This window comes from Megalobrama amblycephala, linkage group LG14, assembly GCF_018812025.1.
Source record: "Megalobrama amblycephala isolate DHTTF-2021 linkage group LG14, ASM1881202v1, whole genome shotgun sequence".
NCBI lineage: Eukaryota > Metazoa > Chordata > Actinopteri > Cypriniformes > Xenocyprididae > Megalobrama > Megalobrama amblycephala.
In genome coordinates, this window is record NC_063057.1 from 51616119 (window position 1) to 51636107 (window position 19989).

The 19989-nt window shown below is 37.5% G+C and overlaps 1 protein-coding gene across 3 annotated transcripts in view; it reads right to left on the reverse strand.

Moving 5' to 3' along the window:
- tbc1d22a (TBC1 domain family, member 22a) overlaps nucleotides 1–19989 on the reverse strand; it is a 191858-nt gene that overhangs the window by 149402 nt on the left and 22467 nt on the right. For all 3 annotated transcript variants that reach the window (XM_048154976.1, XM_048154978.1, XM_048154977.1), the window contains exon 5: nucleotides 7966–8036. In XM_048154976.1, coding sequence (XP_048010933.1) covers nucleotides 7966–8036 — 71 coding nt within the window. The remainder of the gene's footprint in view (nucleotides 1–7965; nucleotides 8037–19989) is intronic.

A 19989-nucleotide genomic window follows, 5' to 3' on the forward strand; every position in this document is an offset into this window, starting at 1 on the left:
AACACACGAGAACGAACCTCGCGTATAGCAGGTTTGGTTGAGCTTCTGCTTATGTTCGTCTTCCAAAGAACGAAAGTCTTACGGTGCGTTCACACCAGACGCGAATGAAGCGTTAAGCACGAGTGATTTACATGTTAAGTCAATGCAAAGACGTGAATAGACATCCTGCGGCGCGAATGACGCAATTCGGGCATTTGACACGCGAAACGCGCAAGTTGAAAAATCTGAACTTTGGCAAAAATTCGCGCCGCGTTAACCAATCAGGAGCTTGCTCTAGTAGTGACGTGACGTAGCGAGCTGAGGCAGAAATCCGAAACAAGAGGAGGACAAAATCATTGTCGCTGTACATCTTCATACTTTTATAGAAACAGGAATAAAAAGGATCTTGCTTGAAAGAAAGTGAGTGAGGAGGTTGGACAATCTGGCAAGTTGTAAAAAAAAAACAGTCTTTACTCAATTTGAGATATATAAATATACATATTGAGACTACAAGCTTGCTAAAGCCGACCAATTGAGCTTATTCGCTGTAATTTACAACTATTTACCCGCTGACAAGTTGTGTTTATTCAGAGGAAGTGTGCAGAAAGAAGTGCATGAGTCTGGGACACACAAAGGAGCGGGAGAGCCCCTCTCATGATGCGAATTCGCGTCTGCTGTGAAGTGAATTTCACGTGTGAATGAAGCGAGTAAACTCAAAATGTTCAAGCGTCCAACTACATGCGAATAGCGCGATTTATTCGCGCAAGTCGCGTCTGGTGTGAACGCACCATTACAGGTGTGGAAAGACATGAGGGTGAGTAATTAATGACAGAATTTTCATTTTGGGGTGAACTAACCCTTTAACTTTATTTGTCGTGCACTTTGACCTTTTACATTAACAAACAGCTACATTACACACTGCATTAAAGGTAATATTCAAAAAAATAAATAATGCATAATAGAGGCATTTTAACAAAGATGCATTTTCATCCACAAAAAGAAACCGTGGTTATTAATAACATCCACAAAAGGCGACAACACTGATCTAGCACTTGTGTATTAACACTGCATGAGGTGAAATAAACATGAAATGAAGCTGTTGTTCTCATTTTGTCGCCAGAGAAAGAGAAAGCGAGAGAGAGAGAACATGGCATTGTTCACAGCAGGTGCAGAGGTCCAGGAACAACAGGCCGGTAATAAATGTTTCCCAGCAGCTGGGTTTGGATGAACACATGCGTAAGGTCTGTGTCCAGGCGCTGGCTCTGCATCAACCCACTCCCACCTGCTCACGACGGGACGCCATTACTCAAACACCTCGTATTAGTGCGACTGAAACCACCATTTAATCATCTGCACAGCTTTATCCTTTTATTTATTAAAGCCCACCGTGTGCTATTTCACTGAGTGTGGGTGGGTGAGAAAGAGATGGGTCTTTCTCCACCCAAAAAGTTACCACAGAGAATATGAGAGACTGAGGTAAGTCTTTTTTTATCGTATACCTATGAAATGTAATTTTGGAACACTCATAACTGCACTTTTTAACTAGTACAAACCAATTTTTCAGCAGTTATTGTTGTCAGGCCCACAAATAAACAAGGTTATAATAACATCTATTATTCTCATCTGGGCGTTTGTGCAGAAACAGACCGAAGAGAAAACACTAGGTCTTTTCGTCTTGGCGACTGTGCCATTAGCTCACGTAACAAAACACTCTGTTACAAGGCAAACATTTCTATAGTGTTCGCATCAAGCCAAGAGACTGTAAAAAAAGATGGACAGCGCATCCCCACTTTCTTCCACTGTAGAAAAAAGAAGGCAAAATATCCCAGTAATGGTCGCTGCAGATTATGCCGTTGGGTGTCCAAGTCTGCGTAGTAGTGAAGCCACGGAATCAAGGTCCCTCCCACACATTCCAAAGACTCAACAGCAAGCTGTCAATCATTGAAGTTACACCCAATTTTATAGCATCAATTTTTTTTTTTTTTTTTTTTGAAAAATTAACGTCTGAGTGATAAGAACTATCTAAAATGACAGAAATAATCTTTGGGAAAAAAAAAATATTTGAAGTCTAATTGGATTTTTTTTAGTTGGTGTCGCATCCCATTTGATTACATGGAGAGGGCGGGGCTTATGATCTATATTGCTGCCAGCCTCCAGGGGGCGATTGAAATGCTTTGGCTTCACTTTTTAGGACTTGTTCAGGATGTGTCTGAAGTTTCAGCTCAAAATACCCCATAGATTTTTTTTAATTCATTTTTTTTAAAAAGGTGCCCTAGAATCAAATTGAATTTACCTTGGCATAGTTGAATAACAAGAGTTCAGTACATGGAAATGATATACAGTGAGTCTCAAACACCACTGTTTCCTCCTTCTTATATAAATCTCATTTGTTTAAAAGACCTCCGAAAAACAGGCGAATCTCAACATAACACCGACTGTTATGTAACAGTCGGGATCTTTAATATATACGCCCCCAATATTTGCATATGCCAGCCCATGTTCAAGGCATTAGACAAGGGCAGCCAGTATTAACGTCTGGATGTGCACAGCTGAATCATCAGACTAGGTAAGAAAGCAAGAACAATAGCGAAAAATGGCAGATGGAGCAATAATAACTGACATGATCCATGATTACATGATATTTTTAGTGATATTTGTGAATTGTAAATTTGTTTCATTAGCATGTTGCTAATGTACTGTTAAATGTGGTTAAAGTTACCATCGTTTCTTACTGTATTCACGGAGACAAGAGCCGTCATTATTTTCATTTTTAAACACTTGCAGTCTATATAATGCATAAACACAACTTCATTCCTTATAAATCTCTCAAACAGTGTGTAATGTTAGCCCGTTAGCCACAGAGCACTATCAAACTCATTCAGAATCAAATGTAAACTTCCAAATAAATACTATACTCACATGATCCGACGCATGCATGCAGTATGCATGACGAACATCTTGTAAAGATCCATTTAAGGGTTATATTAGCTGTGTGAACTTTGTAAATGCACTGTATTATAGTCGTGAGCTCGGGGGAGCAAGGAGCACGCGATTTAAAGGGGCCGCAGCCTGAATCGGTGCATAGTTAATGATGCCGCAAAATAGGCAGTTAAAAAAATTAATTTAAAAAAATCTATGGGGTATTTTGAGCTGAAACTTCACAGACACATTCAGGGGACACCTTAGACTTATATTACATCTTGTAAAAACTGGGTCTAGGGCACCTTCAACTGCCTATTTTGGGGCATCATTAAATATGCGCTGATTCAGTGCGCGGCCCCTTTAAATTCTCGTGCTCCCCGCCGCCGAGCTCGCGAATGCCTTAAACAGCATAAAGTTCACACAGCTAATATAACCCTCAAAATGGATCTTTACAAAGTGTTTGTCATGCAACGTCTAATCGCGTAAGTATGGTATTTATTTAGATGTTTACATTGATTCTGAATGAGTTTGATAGTATGCTCCGTGGCTAAAGCTAACATTACACACTGTTGGAGAGATTTATAAAGAATGAAGTTGTGTTTATGAATTACACAGACTGCAAATTTGTTTAAAAATGAAAATAGCGACAGCTCTTGTCTCCATCAATACAGTAAGAAACGATGGTAACTTTAACCACATTTAACAGTACATTAGCAACATGCTAACAAAACATTTAGAAAGACAATTTACAAATATCAGTAAAAATATCATGGATCATGTCCGTCATTATCGCTCCATCTGCCATTTTTCGCTATTGTCCTTGCTTGCTTACCTAGTCTGATGATTCAGCTGTGCACATCCAGACGTTCTGCCCTTGTGTAATGCCTCGAACATGAGCTGGCATATGCAAATATTTGGGGCGTACATATTAATGATCCCGACTGTTACTTAACAGTCGGTGTTATGTTGAGATTCGCCTGTTCTTCGGAGGTCTTTTAAACAAATGAGATTTATATAAGAAGGAGGAAACAATGGTGTTTGAGACTCACTGTATGTCATTTCCATGTATTGAACTCTTGTTATTCAACTATGCCAAGGTAAATTCAATTTTCAATTCTATGGCACCTTTAAAATCTGAATTTCGAATATCCGAAAAAAGGTGTATGAGATTATGTAAGAGTCCTTGTGTTTTAAATGTTTTTGCTGCATATTTGAACCCACGAGATGTGGCGCTGCTGTTTTGTTCATTCAAACCACTGCAGAAGAAGAGAAGCTCAGTGTGGAGAAGATCTTGGTTACATCAAAACAGTAACCAAGCCATTTACATTTTTTACAAGTTATGCCTTTTAAATTTGAATATAATTTGAATATTAGTAATGGTAATAGAAGCAATAACTAGGGTTGCTAGATGATGGCTAGTGTGTTCTAGGTAGTTGCAAGTATGTTGTAGGTGGTTTATAACGTATTGCTAGGGTATCCTGGGTGATTGCTGGCACATTGCTAGGTGATTACTGATGTGTTCTTGGGGTTGGCTTGCCAATTGATAAAAGGTGTTTTGTAGCTTGTTGCTAGGCAACTGCTAAGGAGATCTGGATGGTTTCTAGGTGATTGATGGGCAATTGCTAAGGAGTTCTGTGTGACTTCTAAGTGGCCGCTAGGGTGTTCTGTGTGGTTTCATGTTTGCAAGGCAATTGTTAGGTGGTTACTAAGTGATCACTAGGGTGTTCTAGGTGATCCCTAGATGGTTGCTAGGGTGGTGTTAGTTGTTTGCTAGCTGATAGCTAAGGTGGTCTGTGTGGTTTCTAGTGAATACCAGGTGGTTGCTAGAGGTGGTTGCTAGGGTGATGTTAAGTGGTTGTTAGGTTGTTGCTATGTGATTTCTATAGTGTTCTGGGTGGTTTCTTGGGAGTTGTTAGAGTGTTAGACGCTTGCTTGCCAGGCAATTGTCAAGGTGCTCTGGATGGTTTCTAGGATGCCGTTAGGTGTTTTTGTTAGGTGATCGCTAAGAGATTGATATGGTGTTCTGAGTGATTTCTAGAGAATTCTAGGTGGTTGCTTCAGTGATGTTAAATGGTTTCTAGGTGATTGCTATTAAGTTGTCGAGTTGATTGCTAGGGTGTTCTAGGTGATTGCGAGGGTGGTTTCAAGAGAATTCTAGGTGTTTGCTAGAGGTAGGCCTAGACCCTACCGGTCTAGGGTATTGTTAGTTGGTTGATGGGTGATTGGTAAGGTGTTTTAGGTGGTTTCTAGAGCATTGAAGGTAGTTGCCAGGCAATTCTAGGTGGTTGTGAGGGTTTTTTAAGTGGTTGCTAGACAATGGCTGGGAGGTTGCTAAGCAATTGATAGAATGTTCTAAGCAGTTGCTAGTGTGATGTAAGATGGTTGCTAGGTTATTGTTTGATGTGATTGACAGGTGACTGTTGGGGTGTTCTAGATGGTTTCTAGGTGGCTGCTACGGCTTTCCAAGGTGGTTGCTAGGTTGCTGCTTACTGTCCAAAGACAAAAGAACCCAAAAGTCTCCATGACATTCTGGTCTCTAAACACATGGCTTTGGTCCCTACTTATATCTACATTTTTAGTCTGTTTGAACATGTGAGGTGACAAACAGAAAGAGTACTGGATGTGTTATTCTGCAAAATGTAATACTTAATGTAGTACAAAATTTAATCCTGTGTACAAGCAATAATGATTCTTGCCGTAGCAAACACTACTAATGAAATCTTTATTGTCTAGGGGCTACCTGACAAAAGAGAAATGATTTCTTCTTAGGAAAGCGTTGAGCGGAGTTCGGTGGCAGTTTGTGAGGCGTCAGCAGGATGCACTGAATTGATCACGCGTTAAAGCGCCCATTCAAACAGTGATGCCGCCCTCCGCCGGTCATTACTCTTGTTAAAGGATGCATTCCAGCTGTTCACGCTCGCTCTCCACTCACTCAAACACAAATACACACACACTGATGAACTCACAATGTGCACACCTGTGCAGGAGCTCAATAGCGTGGATCGATGAGGTTTGATTGAGTGGGGCTGTAGTCCAGGGTTCGAGTCAAGATGACAGATGAGGTAGCCGTAGGCAAATGAAGGTCACACGGGTGAATTGGATGTTTCTGTGTGTGTGTGACCACACACTAGCCTAGAAGGGGGTCAGAATATCAAATATCCCCTTCCATTCCATCCTGTTTCAGACTGTCACATCATATATCAGTGTGGCAGAAGGGCACACGGCCGCCTGTCTGTGAGTCAAAGGGTACGACCACACATAACCCCCTGATCATGTTAGTCCTGTCCTGGGGGAAACTTTACACCAGTTATACTTGATATCTTTCATCCATTATAAAAGATGAAAAGTCTGGGGGGGTTTTTTCGCCTGTTTTTTCTTAAAACATTTTCTCCTTTCTTAAAATGCATGGTCCTATTCGCACTGCTCAGAGTGGGATTTGAACCAATGTCAATCGGCATGGGAGGTGGGCGTACTAGCAAGTGTGCACCCCCCTTCAATGCTGGTTGACACTGGTTGGGCCGGGGGGATTGAGTGGAGATTTACCTGCACAGTTCTTACCTGCTGGCGTTTAAGAAGTTGGTGACGCTCACCCCCTTAAACCTCATTCCCATCCGGGTCACGGCACCAATTTAACTGGCCCTATTCACACCGCTCCGAGAGTTTTGAACCAGTATCAACCAGCATAAGAGGCAAGAGAGTGGGATTGACGTTTATCTACACAGCTCTTCATAGCTGCCCATTTGTAGTAAACCATTTGAAGGTTGAATCCCTTTAAATACAGCGAATAGGGTCCCTTTTATAGCTCGCAAGTATCTTCGTAGCGTCTGGAGTTTCTCCATTTGCACTGCATTCAAAAATATCTTTAGTGTGGTGTACAAGACAGATCGAATTGTACCCATGCAAAGTGGAAAACGGAACATTACTTCAGTGGTTTCGCAAGTATGTGCTATTTTAGTTCTCTAGTAGAAGGTTGTGTTTAAGTAAGCAGAGTTAAAAATGTAATAGTCCTGAAAACTTCACTACCATTTTAGTCTCAAAACATCCTACGCAAGAATGCGAATAGAAATGTTTTTCGATACGCAAGCCCCATTTCATGTTTCACTGGATTCCGAGACGTGTCAGAATGCAATTGCAATGCATCCTTCTACGATTATATCTCTTTCAGGTCAGCTATTGTCTTGATGAAGCAACATTTTGAAAGGAATATTGCTGAGCAAGTCAGTCAAACTCAACATGTTCATAACTAACTGTATAACACCACATCCAGTTTAAATGGCACACACATTTGAACCACATTATCACCACTTTGAGTCATGTGATTATCTCCCATTATTACACGTTCAACAAGCACCAAACATTCACTTGCATATTTCCTATTATTATTATTATTATTATTATTATTATTATTATTATTATTATTATTATTATCATTATTATTATTATTATTATATTTCATATTTCATTTGCATATTTCCATTAAGAATGTTTCTGGCTGTAGAACTCAAATCCCTATTAAAAAAAAAACAAAACACAATACTTATTTATTTATTTTATTATCATTATTTTTCCCCCCTGTGGTGTTATTATTAAATTTCCCATTAAGTATATCATTAGTAGGAACATTTTCAGTAACCAAGACAAAAATATGAGTACATCTGCCATGGGCAGTCAAGGTTAGATGCAGAAACATATGTTTCTACTTTGTGTTTTAATTGCATTTACTGTTTAAATTTACCATCTTTTTATTTTTATTTTTTTAATCTGTAAAAAGAGAGAGTCCAGCTAACAGAAATAGGGTTTGCTCATTCACAGATTCAGGTTTTGCTCGACCACTGAAACAGTTTAATGCACCATTAGTTTTCAGTCGACTGGACCTCTGAGCTTCCAGGCAGAAGTCATCCTAGAAGTCATTAGTAGGAAGCCTAATTACTTATAAATGTGTATTTATGTAGAATGCATTATGTATTCTTTGATTCATCTTGTAATGGATGTGCGCTGTAGTTCTCTAATGAGCTTGACCATTTGAAGCAGGACTTCACTGTGCGCGGAGATTGTTCTACTTACCGAGAGCAGCTTCCATGTGATTGGGCGCACCTGCCGCGGAATTCCAGACCAGCTCAACTTCCGAAGCTCCTCTGCAGAAAGAAAAGACTTTTATTAGAAAGAAAGTCAGAAAGTCAGAAAGTCACAACTCAAAATAGTGGCACAAGTTTATTAAGCAGTCCTATCAAGATTTTGCGGGACTTGATTTTTACATTCCAGAATGAAGCAGGTTTCCTCAAATAATTGCAGTGATATCTGTGGCCTTTTTGTGTTGTTTTGCAGCAAAAACCCTACTATTAGTGACAGTATTATTGACAGGATGTTTTGAGCATAATATAATAATAATATAATGTGAATCATGAATTGTGCACAATAACAACCTGAAAAATAGTGTCAATTTTAATTTCATGTTGACTATAAAAAGCAAACAGATTTTGATAACACCAGTACATTGCCAACATTCACACAGAGAACCATAGTATTTGACAAAAAAGACAGCACGTGCTATTGTTCAGAAAGTAATACCACTTATGGTATTCTTCAAAAATAAACAGCACACTATATTAGATTGTAGATAAATTGAGAATCAAAAATTTTGTGTTTCAAAAAGAGATCACAATTCTCCCACGATTTGGAACAGGCAACTAAACAAAAAAAAACACATAATTTTACTAAAGGTTCTGACAAAATGTTAATTGCTGCAGTCTAAAACAATTCAATGACAAATACATTTTAACAGTCGCTTGTCTTATCAATTACAACATAACACCGACTGCTACGTAACAGTCGGGGTGTACGCCCCCAATATTTGCATATGCCAGCTCATGTTCCCAACATTATGAAAGGCATTAAACAAGGGCAGAACGTCTGGATGTGCACAGCTGAATCATCAGACTAGGTAAGCAAGCAAGGACAATAGCAAAAAATGGCAGATGGAGCAATAATAACTGACATGATCATGATATCATGATATTTTTAGTGATATTTGTAAATTGTCTTTCTAAATGTTTCGTTAGCATGTTGCTAATGTACTGTTAAATGTGGTTAAAGTTACCATCGGTTATTACTGTATTCACGGAGACAAGAGAGCCGTCGCTATTTTCATTTTTAAACACTTGCAGTCTGTATAATTCATAAACACAACTTCATTCTTTATAAATCTCTCCAACAGTGTAGCATTAGCCGTTAGACACGGAGCACTGCCTCAAACTTATTCAGAATCAATGTAAACATCCAAATAAACACTGTACTTACGCGATTAGACATGTTGCATGACGAACACTTTGTAAAGATCCATTTTGAGGGTTATATTAGCTGTGTGAACTTTTTTTATGTTGTTTAAGGCAAGCGCGAGCTCTTGGGGTGTGGAGCACGAGAATTAAAGGGCCACACACCCTGAATTGGCTCATTTCTAATTATGCCCCAAAATAGGCAGTTAAAAAAATGAATTAAAAAAAAATCTATGGGGTATTTTGAGCTGAAACTTCACAGACACATTCAGGGGACACCTTAGACTTATATTACATCTTTTTAAAAAAAAGTTCTAGGGCACCTTTAATGGTTAATCGTGCAGCTCTACACCATATGCAACAATAAAACTTTTCAAATACTAGTACACTACATTGTCAAATCGGACCTCTCAGAAACTCATTCATGAAACATAAAACTAAAATTGCTCTGTAAATCATTTGTAAAACTATTCATACATAAATTGTCACACGGAACTGGAAATGTATGCAATAATACTTTTATAAATTACTTTGGCTGAAAGTTTTTATTGAATAAGTGAGGCCCAGCTGTGCACATGCTTAATTCAGTTATCCTGGAAATAAACATCTATTCTGCATTCAATTGAATTTTGTACAAAAATTCCTTTGCCGATCAAATCAAATTAACAAAGATGTTAAAAATAATGGCTGATTTGACATCATAAATAAATGTACATACTACATACTGTATACATAATATAAAAAGTATAATAACATGGTAGCATTTAATTCAAACATCTGTTGATATGTTCTAAATAGTAAATAGAGTGTCATCAAGGCATCTCTGATATACTGTTTTCAACATATAATGATTTAAGATGCACTAATCTGGCATATTTAATATAGGATTCAGCCTATAACATTTGAATTCTATGGGCACATCATGCTTTCAATAAGCACTGAAAAGTATGCATTGGTGAACCCAAGAGTGCTAACGTGAATAAATCTCAGTGAGGCAAATTGGACTTTTAAAATGGACAAAGAGTCCCTGCAGAGCCTTTAAAGTGCGAAAAAGAACTTTAATACCAAATATTTCTCATTTCATATCTGTATTGCATATTTCAAGGGTTGATGGCAGCGATCATAATGTGTTGAATGTGGATTAGTCATTTCTCAGATCCTTGACAACAGGCTGCAGTGTAATGTGCATACATTTTATTTGACATCAAAGATAAATCTAAATTTTAAATCAGAGGTTGGTTTAAAAATTCATACAATAGACGAAATGTGCCATGAATACAACAAGAGCCTTCTGGGGAAAGCGTTTTTATTTTTCTAAAAAAAAAAAAAAAAAAAAAAAAAACCTTTCTGATATCAGAGCTGGATGTTTCTTGTGCAGTTCTTTGTCAGGGAAAAATGAAGACTGAAGCGTATAAATAATGAATGGTGTTGTTATGACTGCCATGCAAATACGAGTGACTGTAAAAACAAACATGGTCTACTTATTCACACATCATTCATTATTATTGATGTCAATAGTTATACAAAGAGATGCCTCAAAGGTTTATGTTATTAATCGTATTTCCAGTCAGTTCTTAAATTAAATGTTGGCCCAAATTATTCTTTGCATTACATTAGCAGGACCACCCAGACTTTTTTTAATCAGACCTCCAGATTATTAGAAATCATGATTAATAGAAATCACAATGTAAATCTGGGTGGTAAAAATAACATTAACAAATTCAGTATTGAGCAACTTGACCTGAGGTGTAAAGTATATTAATATTATGAATTGTACAACAGTCTCTATAAATGTATTTATTTATTTAGTAACACTTAATTGTCAAGCTGCACGATTAATTGTTAAAAGATCGCGATCTCGATTCAAAAAACCCACGCAATCTCATTCCTAAATGACAACAATTCGCCTGTGTCTATTAAACCTTTGACAAAACCATACAAAATCAATGACAGAATCATCATACATAAATCATTCAAACCTTCATTCAAGAGATTTGTTCAAAAACTCTGATTCATCCAGTAATGAAACAAAAAGTACTTATGAGTGAGTCATTGAATCATTCATTCAAACATTTTTTTTTTTAAATAATTAATTTTAATAAAACATTTTAAATAAACTGCAGCAATTAACACTTTGTCAGAACCTCTAGTAAATTACATGTTATTTGTCTGATCAGAATCGTGGGAGAATCGTGATCTCTATTTGAACGAAAAAAATTGTGATTCTCAATTTATCCAGAATCATACTGCTTTACTTTTTTTGCAATGTGTCCATGTGTCTGTTTGTGAAAATATAGTTTACTTGTAATTTGAAATGCCTATACGATTCAAGGTACTTGTCAGGAAGTTGACCACAACGTGTGCAATAAGTTTCAGACACTAAGGGGAAGGTGTTGACGATGGATGGATGGATGGATGGATGGATGGATGGAGTTCTATTTTCACTTTTGCAGTGCAGGGAAAAGAGTAGCCTGAACATTCTTCAAAACCTCTCTTTTTTTGTTTCACGGAAGAAAACAAGCCTGAGCAAAGGTGAGCAAATGATGGCTTTTGGGTGAATTATCCCTGAAACTAATTTTAGGGGTCAGTCATGCAGTAATCCAGGCAATTCCAAAGTCTTCATTAAGCTATATATCATTATAAAAGACACCATTTCCAGTCTAATGAATGCATTTCTGCCTATCTTCATGGCGCTTGTGCAATACCTGTGTGGCTAAAGTGTAAGGACAGAGGGCATGAGTTTGTGTTCTCTCCAGGCAGGTATGCTGGTGTAGTATATGAGGACGGTAGGTTGTCCTGACACATTGAAGGCTAGCTTTAATGTGCGTGCTGCTTTACGCAGGAACTTTATAGGGAAAGCGCTCAATTCATTAAACACAGAGCCACTCAAGGGTGTCTCCTCGGCTCGCACCTTTGAACCCTCATTTGCGCTGTCAGCCGCAGAAATTAGTCGATGAATCTTGTGCCCTGGCACTTAATTAAACTATCTGTTATATTTCCTCCACGTGGCATTAATCTCACAACGGGGGGAGAGGAAGAGAGAGGAATTAGACATTCACTATTTCATCAGCTCATTGTTGCTGTCTTTGTTCCTCTGGAGACGGTGACCTCAAACGAGGTTGTGATCGTCCGGACAGTTGCTCCTGAAAGGCGTCTACGGCTGCCAGCTAAATGAGTCTCACGAAACCCGTATTAACCATGTCAGGGCCATATTTAACCTCATCATCAAAAAAGGGGGGGGGGGGGGGATTAAGATCATTTGCATTAGACACTTAAAGGGTTAGTTTTAAATTAAAAAAATGAAAATAATGTCATTTATTACTCACCCTCATCCCTCATGCCAGGAAGCTTCGGAGCGTAATGAATCAGCGTATCGAATCATGATTCGGATCGCGTCTCAAACCGCAAAACTGCTGAAATCACATGACTTTGGCGCTCCGAACTGCTGATTCGACACATTGATTCATTATGCTCTGAAGTTTCCTGAAGCAGTGTTTCATTATCACTATAAGTCATCACTATAAGTCGTTATTTTGGGGTTTTTTGGCGCACCAAAAATATTCTTGTCGCTTTATAATATTAATATTGAACCACTGTACTCACATGAACTGATTTAAATATGTTTTAGTACCTTTATGGTTCTTGAGAGAGGAAATGTCATTGCTCCCTATGCAGGCCTCACAGAGCTATCGGATTTCAACAAAAATATCTTAATTTGCATTCCGAAGATTAGCGAAGGTTTTACGGGTGTGGAATGGCATGAGGGCGAGTAATAAATGACAGAATTTTGATTTTTGGGTGAACTAACCCTTTAAGCACATTTTCTCCCAAATTCATTGATTTCCAAAAAAAAAATCAATATAAATATATATATAATATAATATAATATAATATAATATAATATAATATAATATAATATAATATTCAATGTATCTATGTCATGGTATTTGTGTTGATACCTAAAATTAACAATAAAATAATAATAATAATAATAATAATAATAATAATAATAATAATAATAATTTAATATTATTAGCACTATTGTTCTTGTTGTTAATTATTATGAATATTATTGTTGTTCATGTCTAAATAGAATGAATCTCAATATATTAAAAAAATAAATAAATAAAATTATTTTGGGGTGAAATATTACCCTGACATGTTTCCATGAGAACTGTATGTAACCCCATTTTGTACACAGGTGTGTGTAGCTGTGTGTATTTGTGGACTGTACCATTCATGCCAAACCACTCTAAGGCAGTCGTTTCATTTTCTTTATCTAATTTGTGTGAGGACTGTTTATTTCTGTGCCAATACCGTTTCCACAGCCATCTTTCTTTGTTAACTCTACAAAAAAAAAAAAAGGAAGCAATAGAGATACATTCTCAAAACAATAAATTATTATTTTGAGTCATTCAGATTTCCTGACAGATGAGTTTCTTCTTATTATTGCAGTTTAAGTTTTGCTAACACAACACCCAAAGTTCATAATGTAATCATATTCGACATCAATGAGCCTTTACACCAGTATTAAACCCCTCCGTCTCATACATAGTGACATATTCATACTGAAAATGAGGTTGGTGAGAACAAATAAACATATCACAAAAAACAACAGTAAATTACACTGAGCATTTCAATAGAGTGCCGCATCTCATTTAGAAGAATACATGCCATTTCCACGGATCTATTATCTTTTTTTAACCCATGGTAGGCAATCACTCCACAAACAACCCTAACAAAAAATATAAATAAGTAAAATAAATGCCTAAATAAACATATGGATTGAAACCCAAAAGGAGCTGTGCAAAATATTCAAGCTGCTCTTGTTCATACAATGAAAGTTAATGCACCATGAAAGTTTCATAAAAGTAGACTCCATTATAAGTATTTCCTTTGACATTCCACGGAAGAAAAAAATAAGTCTCACAGGTTTAGAGCAACATGACTGTGAATAAAATGATGACAGAATGTGTATGAATAATTCCTTTAAAATGTTCATACTGCATTTCCCCGGTACGAGTGAATGAATATTACACTACCACAGCCCATTGTGTGTTCTTTATAAAGAAAATCAAGTCTCCAGAATACCCTATAGATTATAATGCCTTCCCAAGCCTGTACATCTTTGTGTGCGCCCTGCGCAACAGTCATCTAGTGGTCTATTGTGTGCTTCAAACACTGCCGCAGACTGAATTAAACACAGGAACTCTGAATGGACTAACACAAGCCGTATGAGCGCTATAATCCCTCAAAGAACCACTACAGTTACTATAAAGAAAGTATACAATGCCACTTCAAACAAGACTTCAAAGGTTCATATAAGAGTTTATTTAAGAGACAGCAAAGAAAATGGCAAGAGAGACAGACAGAGAGAGGCCCTGTTTACACCTGGTACTAAGATGCATTATGGTTGATCGGATCAAAAGCGAATGACACTAAATACAGGTGTGAACGGGGTCTAAAACATTTTGATCTTGTCCACTTTCGACCACTTCCAGAGGTAGTTGCTTTCGTAGTGTAAACGCTCATGTTGTCGAATGTGTTCGAACAGCCACAAAAGAGTGTCAACTCTCCGCCTACCAACCTAATGTGTAAACAATATGAGAAGTGCGCTAGCCAGACGGGATTTAAAGGAACACTCCACTTTTTTTTTGAAAATAGGCTCCTTTTCCAACTCCCCTAGAGTTAAACAGTTCAGTTTTACCGTTTTCGAATCCATTCAGCCCATCTCCAGGTCTGGCGGTACCACTTTTACTATAGCTTAGCATAATTCATTGAATCTGATTAGACCGTTAGCATCTCGCTCAAAAATGAGTTTCAATATTTTTTCCTATTTAAAACTTGACACTTCTGTAGTTACATCGTGTACTAAGACCAACGGAAAATGATTATTTTTTAAATGATTATTACGCCGGAATGAGAGTATAGTTCCTAGCCATATCGGCCTAGAAAATCGTAACTTTTCAGTTTCCGTCGGTCTTAGTACACAATGCAAATACAAAAGAGTCAAGTTTTAAATAGGAAAAATTTTGAAACTCTTTGGTCATTTTTTTTTTGAGCAAGATGCTAATAGTCTAATATGATTCAATGAACTATGCTAGGCTATGCTAAAAGTGATATCGCCAGACCCGGAAATCGGCTGAATGGATTCGAAAATGGTAAAACTCAACTGTTTAACTCTAGGGGAGTTGGAAAATGAGCCTATTTTCAAAAAAAGTGGAGTGTTCCTTTAAACTTTGCCGGCCGAAGACCCAAGTTTGGTTTGAAGGCGAAAAATGTACCAAGCACAATGTTCTCTCACCATTCCTGATTTCGAACACCATGTTCGCCGTGGTTTTGTGCAGCTTTCAGTGCAGAAACAAAAGCTGCTGCTCTCTTTATGTTTTTCCTTGTGTGTTCTTATGTAAATTGTGTGAGCTTATTTCATCTTATTTCGAGAAAGATTTTTGAAAAAAAAAAAAAAAAAAAAAATCATACATTTACCTGCCCATAGACCTTCCCCTCAAAGAAATCAGGACAGAAGTGATTGAAAGTGGACAAAAACACCAGGTTTAAAATAGTAACATGTCTCTCTCGTCTACTTGATCTAATCGACAAAAACGCATCTTAATACCAGGTGTAAACCCAGTATTCATATTTGGCTATTAGGTTTTCTCAAGACAGTGGCAGTAGAAGCAGCTCCATGTCAAAATTCAAGCATACAAGAGCACTAATTAAGAGATGTTTTAATAGTGTCATTCTCATTTATTCATTTGACAGATACTTTGACCCAAAGCAACTTACATCGCATTCAAATTATTCATTACGGTGACCAGGAGTGGGCATATTCGGTTCACTGCTATGTCATAGCCACGACATTAAAGGGATAGTTCACCAAAAAAAAAAGAACATTCTGTCATCATTTACTCACCCTCAAGTAGTTCCAAACCTGTATGAATTTCTTTGTTCTGCTGAACACAAAGAAAGATATTTGGAGCATTTTCAGTAACCAAACAGACCTTGCCCTACATTTACTACCATAGTAAGAAAAACAAATACTATGGTAGTCAATGGGGGGCGAGATCTGTTTGATGTGTTAATGATGGCAGAATTTTCATTTTTTCAACTATCCCTTTAATTTGTGGGAATGCAATCATTTTGTCGAGGTAATGACATCCTTATGTAGTGGCCTCGAGATCCTATGTTGATCCCAATTTCCAATATATAACACATCACCTATAGTCCTGAGAGAATGGTATGCCCGTAAGCATGAAATGTCTTTATTCTGAGCTGTAAAAGTTTAGTTTGGTACTAAAACTAGTAAGGTAGATTCATGAATGGCAGCAGTAAGTCATATAAAGGACACTGCAGCACGTGGCAGAGCCATAAAGTAATGCAGCTCTTGTAAAGTGATACTTCACTGTATTAACGCAGGCTGCTGAGGATGATGATATGTAGTTCAGGTGTCTGGGGAGAGCGTACAGTAGATACTTTCTCTGGGGTCTTAGAATAACTGCACCGTTGTATTTCATTGATTGCATTATGAATTTCCTTTCTCTTTCATATGAATTGCGTCATGAGCCAGGTACAACCAAAGCCAGGTGACACATTTCTGGACAGAAATAAAGTTTGTAAAAAGTGCAAACTTTGGCTTCAGTGCAGATTTCAGGCCAGTGCATCTGATTCACAAGTTCAGAAACAACTAAAGTTGGGTGTAAGACATTCTAACAAAGTGGTTCTCAACCAGTATCGAGGCCTAAAAATATGCTGCACGGCTATTCTAAAAAAAACAAAATTAAAAAAAAAAAACATGGTAAATGCAAATCCCAATAATGCAATATAACAAATATGTAATGGTGTTTAATTACGAAAACAAAAACTTAAGATATTGTCATCATCTAAATCATCCAAATAAACTGTTTAATCATGAAGTCTTTGACTGGAACTCAATACATTTACTCCAAAAATCAGGGAGGACAAATATTTTTGGAAAAACCACATACTGAGAAAACACTGCGAGGGAAAATCTGAAAAACCTGTGTGTTTGTGGTCATTGTTTTAAATGGGATTACTACAAATACAGTGTTTTATGCCAAACCCCCGAAGTAAAATGGCATTGCATAAGGGTAAGAAAGCTGTTGCCATAGTGTTCCATTTTTACCATAATGCTGTTTAAAAAGAAGATAAAATCCAATTTTCAGTGATAAACTTACCCTTACAATAACTGTTCTGTTAATAACCCTCTGCCGATCCAACAGCCCGTGGATGGGGATACAAAAATGCCGAAGTATAATCTGTAATTTTCACGAAAGCCCTGAAGCTGTCAAAAGTCGGATGAGTCAGACTTTTGCTGACAAATAAACGTGAATTTCTCAGTCCAGGTAGCACGGAGAAATTGAAATTCAATATGGGAGACCAAATACTAACTTTAAATGCACTGAGATGAATAAGTAAGTCTCAGAAGCTACAACCCGGTGCTTCATTCACTTCTGGGACTTGCTTTACCACAGTTAATTGTGTCTCGAGTGCTGCCTGTGAAGATTTGAGTGCTCACCAAGGTTATCTGAACAACTGTTTGGAGTATTTCATGACTCCAGATCTGATCCAGGTGACCTTGTTCAGCTGTAGACTGCTTAAACATAGACCTTGATGTGAGCAATACCTTTGAGCAATATTCTCGATTTCTCAATAGTCTCTATGATGAAAAGATACTGCCACAGAGTCATAATTACAAAAAAAAACAAAAAACATTAAAGTGAACACAAGCTGCAAACTGTTGACATTGCAATGAAGCACTATGAAAACGGTTGTGATTTAGCATTTTAGCACTATCCACAAATAGAATAAAAAACAGGGCCCGAAACAGTTTAAAAATGAAAGAAATGTCCTTCAATCACCAATCTCAGGAGATCACTAAATAATATAGGAGTTATTTTAAATTAATTTCATATTCATTTCATTTGTGATTTGCATTACTTGGAACCATGTTATCAAATTTGGGACATCCTATCCTGCAGTTTAAGTTTAAACAGGACTGCTTACTGACCCTGTCTAATGCCAACACATATCGTATGGCTACATCTTTCAATATTTAATGTGCAGACTTCCAATACAAATGTCTTATTAAAACCACACATTTTGCTTTACAAAAAGAAGAAAAAAAAAATAGTTTTCCATTAGCATTACACCAATATTTATATTTATATATTTGTAGGGTTCACTTGAAACACATTTGTTATTCTGAATCAATATGTTGTTTAAGGACAATACATTAAAGCATTAAAGTGTCTCTTTATAACTAATGCTGCTATAATGACACTTAAAGAGGACCTATTATGCCCTTTTACAAAGTCTTGATTTTTTATTTTCAGGGTCTTTCAGGGTTTTCAGGTGTTTTTCACATATTTTACATTGTTGAAGCACCTCTCCTCCCAGTCTGTCAGTAAGACTGTTTAGCTCCTGTCTCTATGAAGCCCCTCCTTCTGAAAAGTACAATGTGCTCTGATTGGTCAGCTGGACCAATGAGTTGTGATTGGTCAACCGCTTCGAGCATGTGTCCGAAATGTCACACCCCTTACCATAACAGAGAGTTTCAACAAACTACAACCAACAACTCAAGACTTCAATCGAGGCGTTTCAGGGAGTTCAGAAACAGTGCTTACTTACATAGAGAAGAACTCCTTTTGAGGGGTTTCCGCACCAGGTAGTTATAGGAACTAGCCACCAGGGCAGTCTCCCGAGAACTAAATGGTCCCATAGGACACATTTTCCTGGTTGCATTCGCACCTGTTTGAACTTTGAAGAGATACTGCAGACTTTTCTTTTGACGCCACTGAGAACAGCTAAGCCAGAGCCTGAGCACATTGGTGTCATGCATCTATCGCTGTTTTCCATGTTCGCAAAGTAAATATAGAGGCTATAAACTGTGTGTTTGCGGGTGCCAGTGTTTCACATGCATTAGGCCGGGTTCACACCGCACGCGGTTTACTTTTTTCCGGCGCCCATGTTAACAGATGAGAGCATTCACACCGCACACAGAGGCTGCGCGGCAGCGCGTAGCAGGAGCAGAGCAGAAGCAGCAGTGCCGTGATCATTTCGGCGCTGGGTCTATTTTTGCTGCGCTGCTAACGCTCAATTAAAGTGAAAGTACACCTTTGATGGACAAAATAAATATGATTTCACACAAAAAGTGCTCAAAATGCACAGAATAAGCATATCTAGTGTGTTTTAACAAGAATTGAAGTATGTCAGGAAAGAAAATTAATATAAAAAAATATTTATAGAAAATGTACTCATTTAAACTTGTTTTTAATTATTCAGTTAAAGTATGGTATATTATAAAAAAAAAAACTAAACAAAACTAGCCAGAAAATATGATATATAAACATTATTTTAGTTATTACACAGACAGCTATATAGGCTCTTGCATACCAAAATCAAACCCGAGTTTGCTGGCTTTTTGCGTCAGATGATGTAAAACACAAAGCTTACCTCATTTGTGTGCAGCAATGGATGACACAAGGCTTTTTTTTAAATTTATTTTTATTTATTTTACGTTTATATGCGAGTGTTGTACACCTTGCATGCTAACAAACTTTCAAGACTATCAAGTTTATAAATGACCAACTTATAAAAACAAATTTATAACTGTCTTTGTAAAGAAATGCTCACTTTATATGTAGCTTGGAGCCACTGCTGTGACGCTGTACAAACGCTTCCAGTGTGAATACTCGCGCGTCTCTGCAGCTACAGTTCACGCTAACGCGACGCTCACGCGCCGCTGACGCTTGCAGGTGTGAACCCGGCCTTAGACCAAACAACGTACACTTTAGGG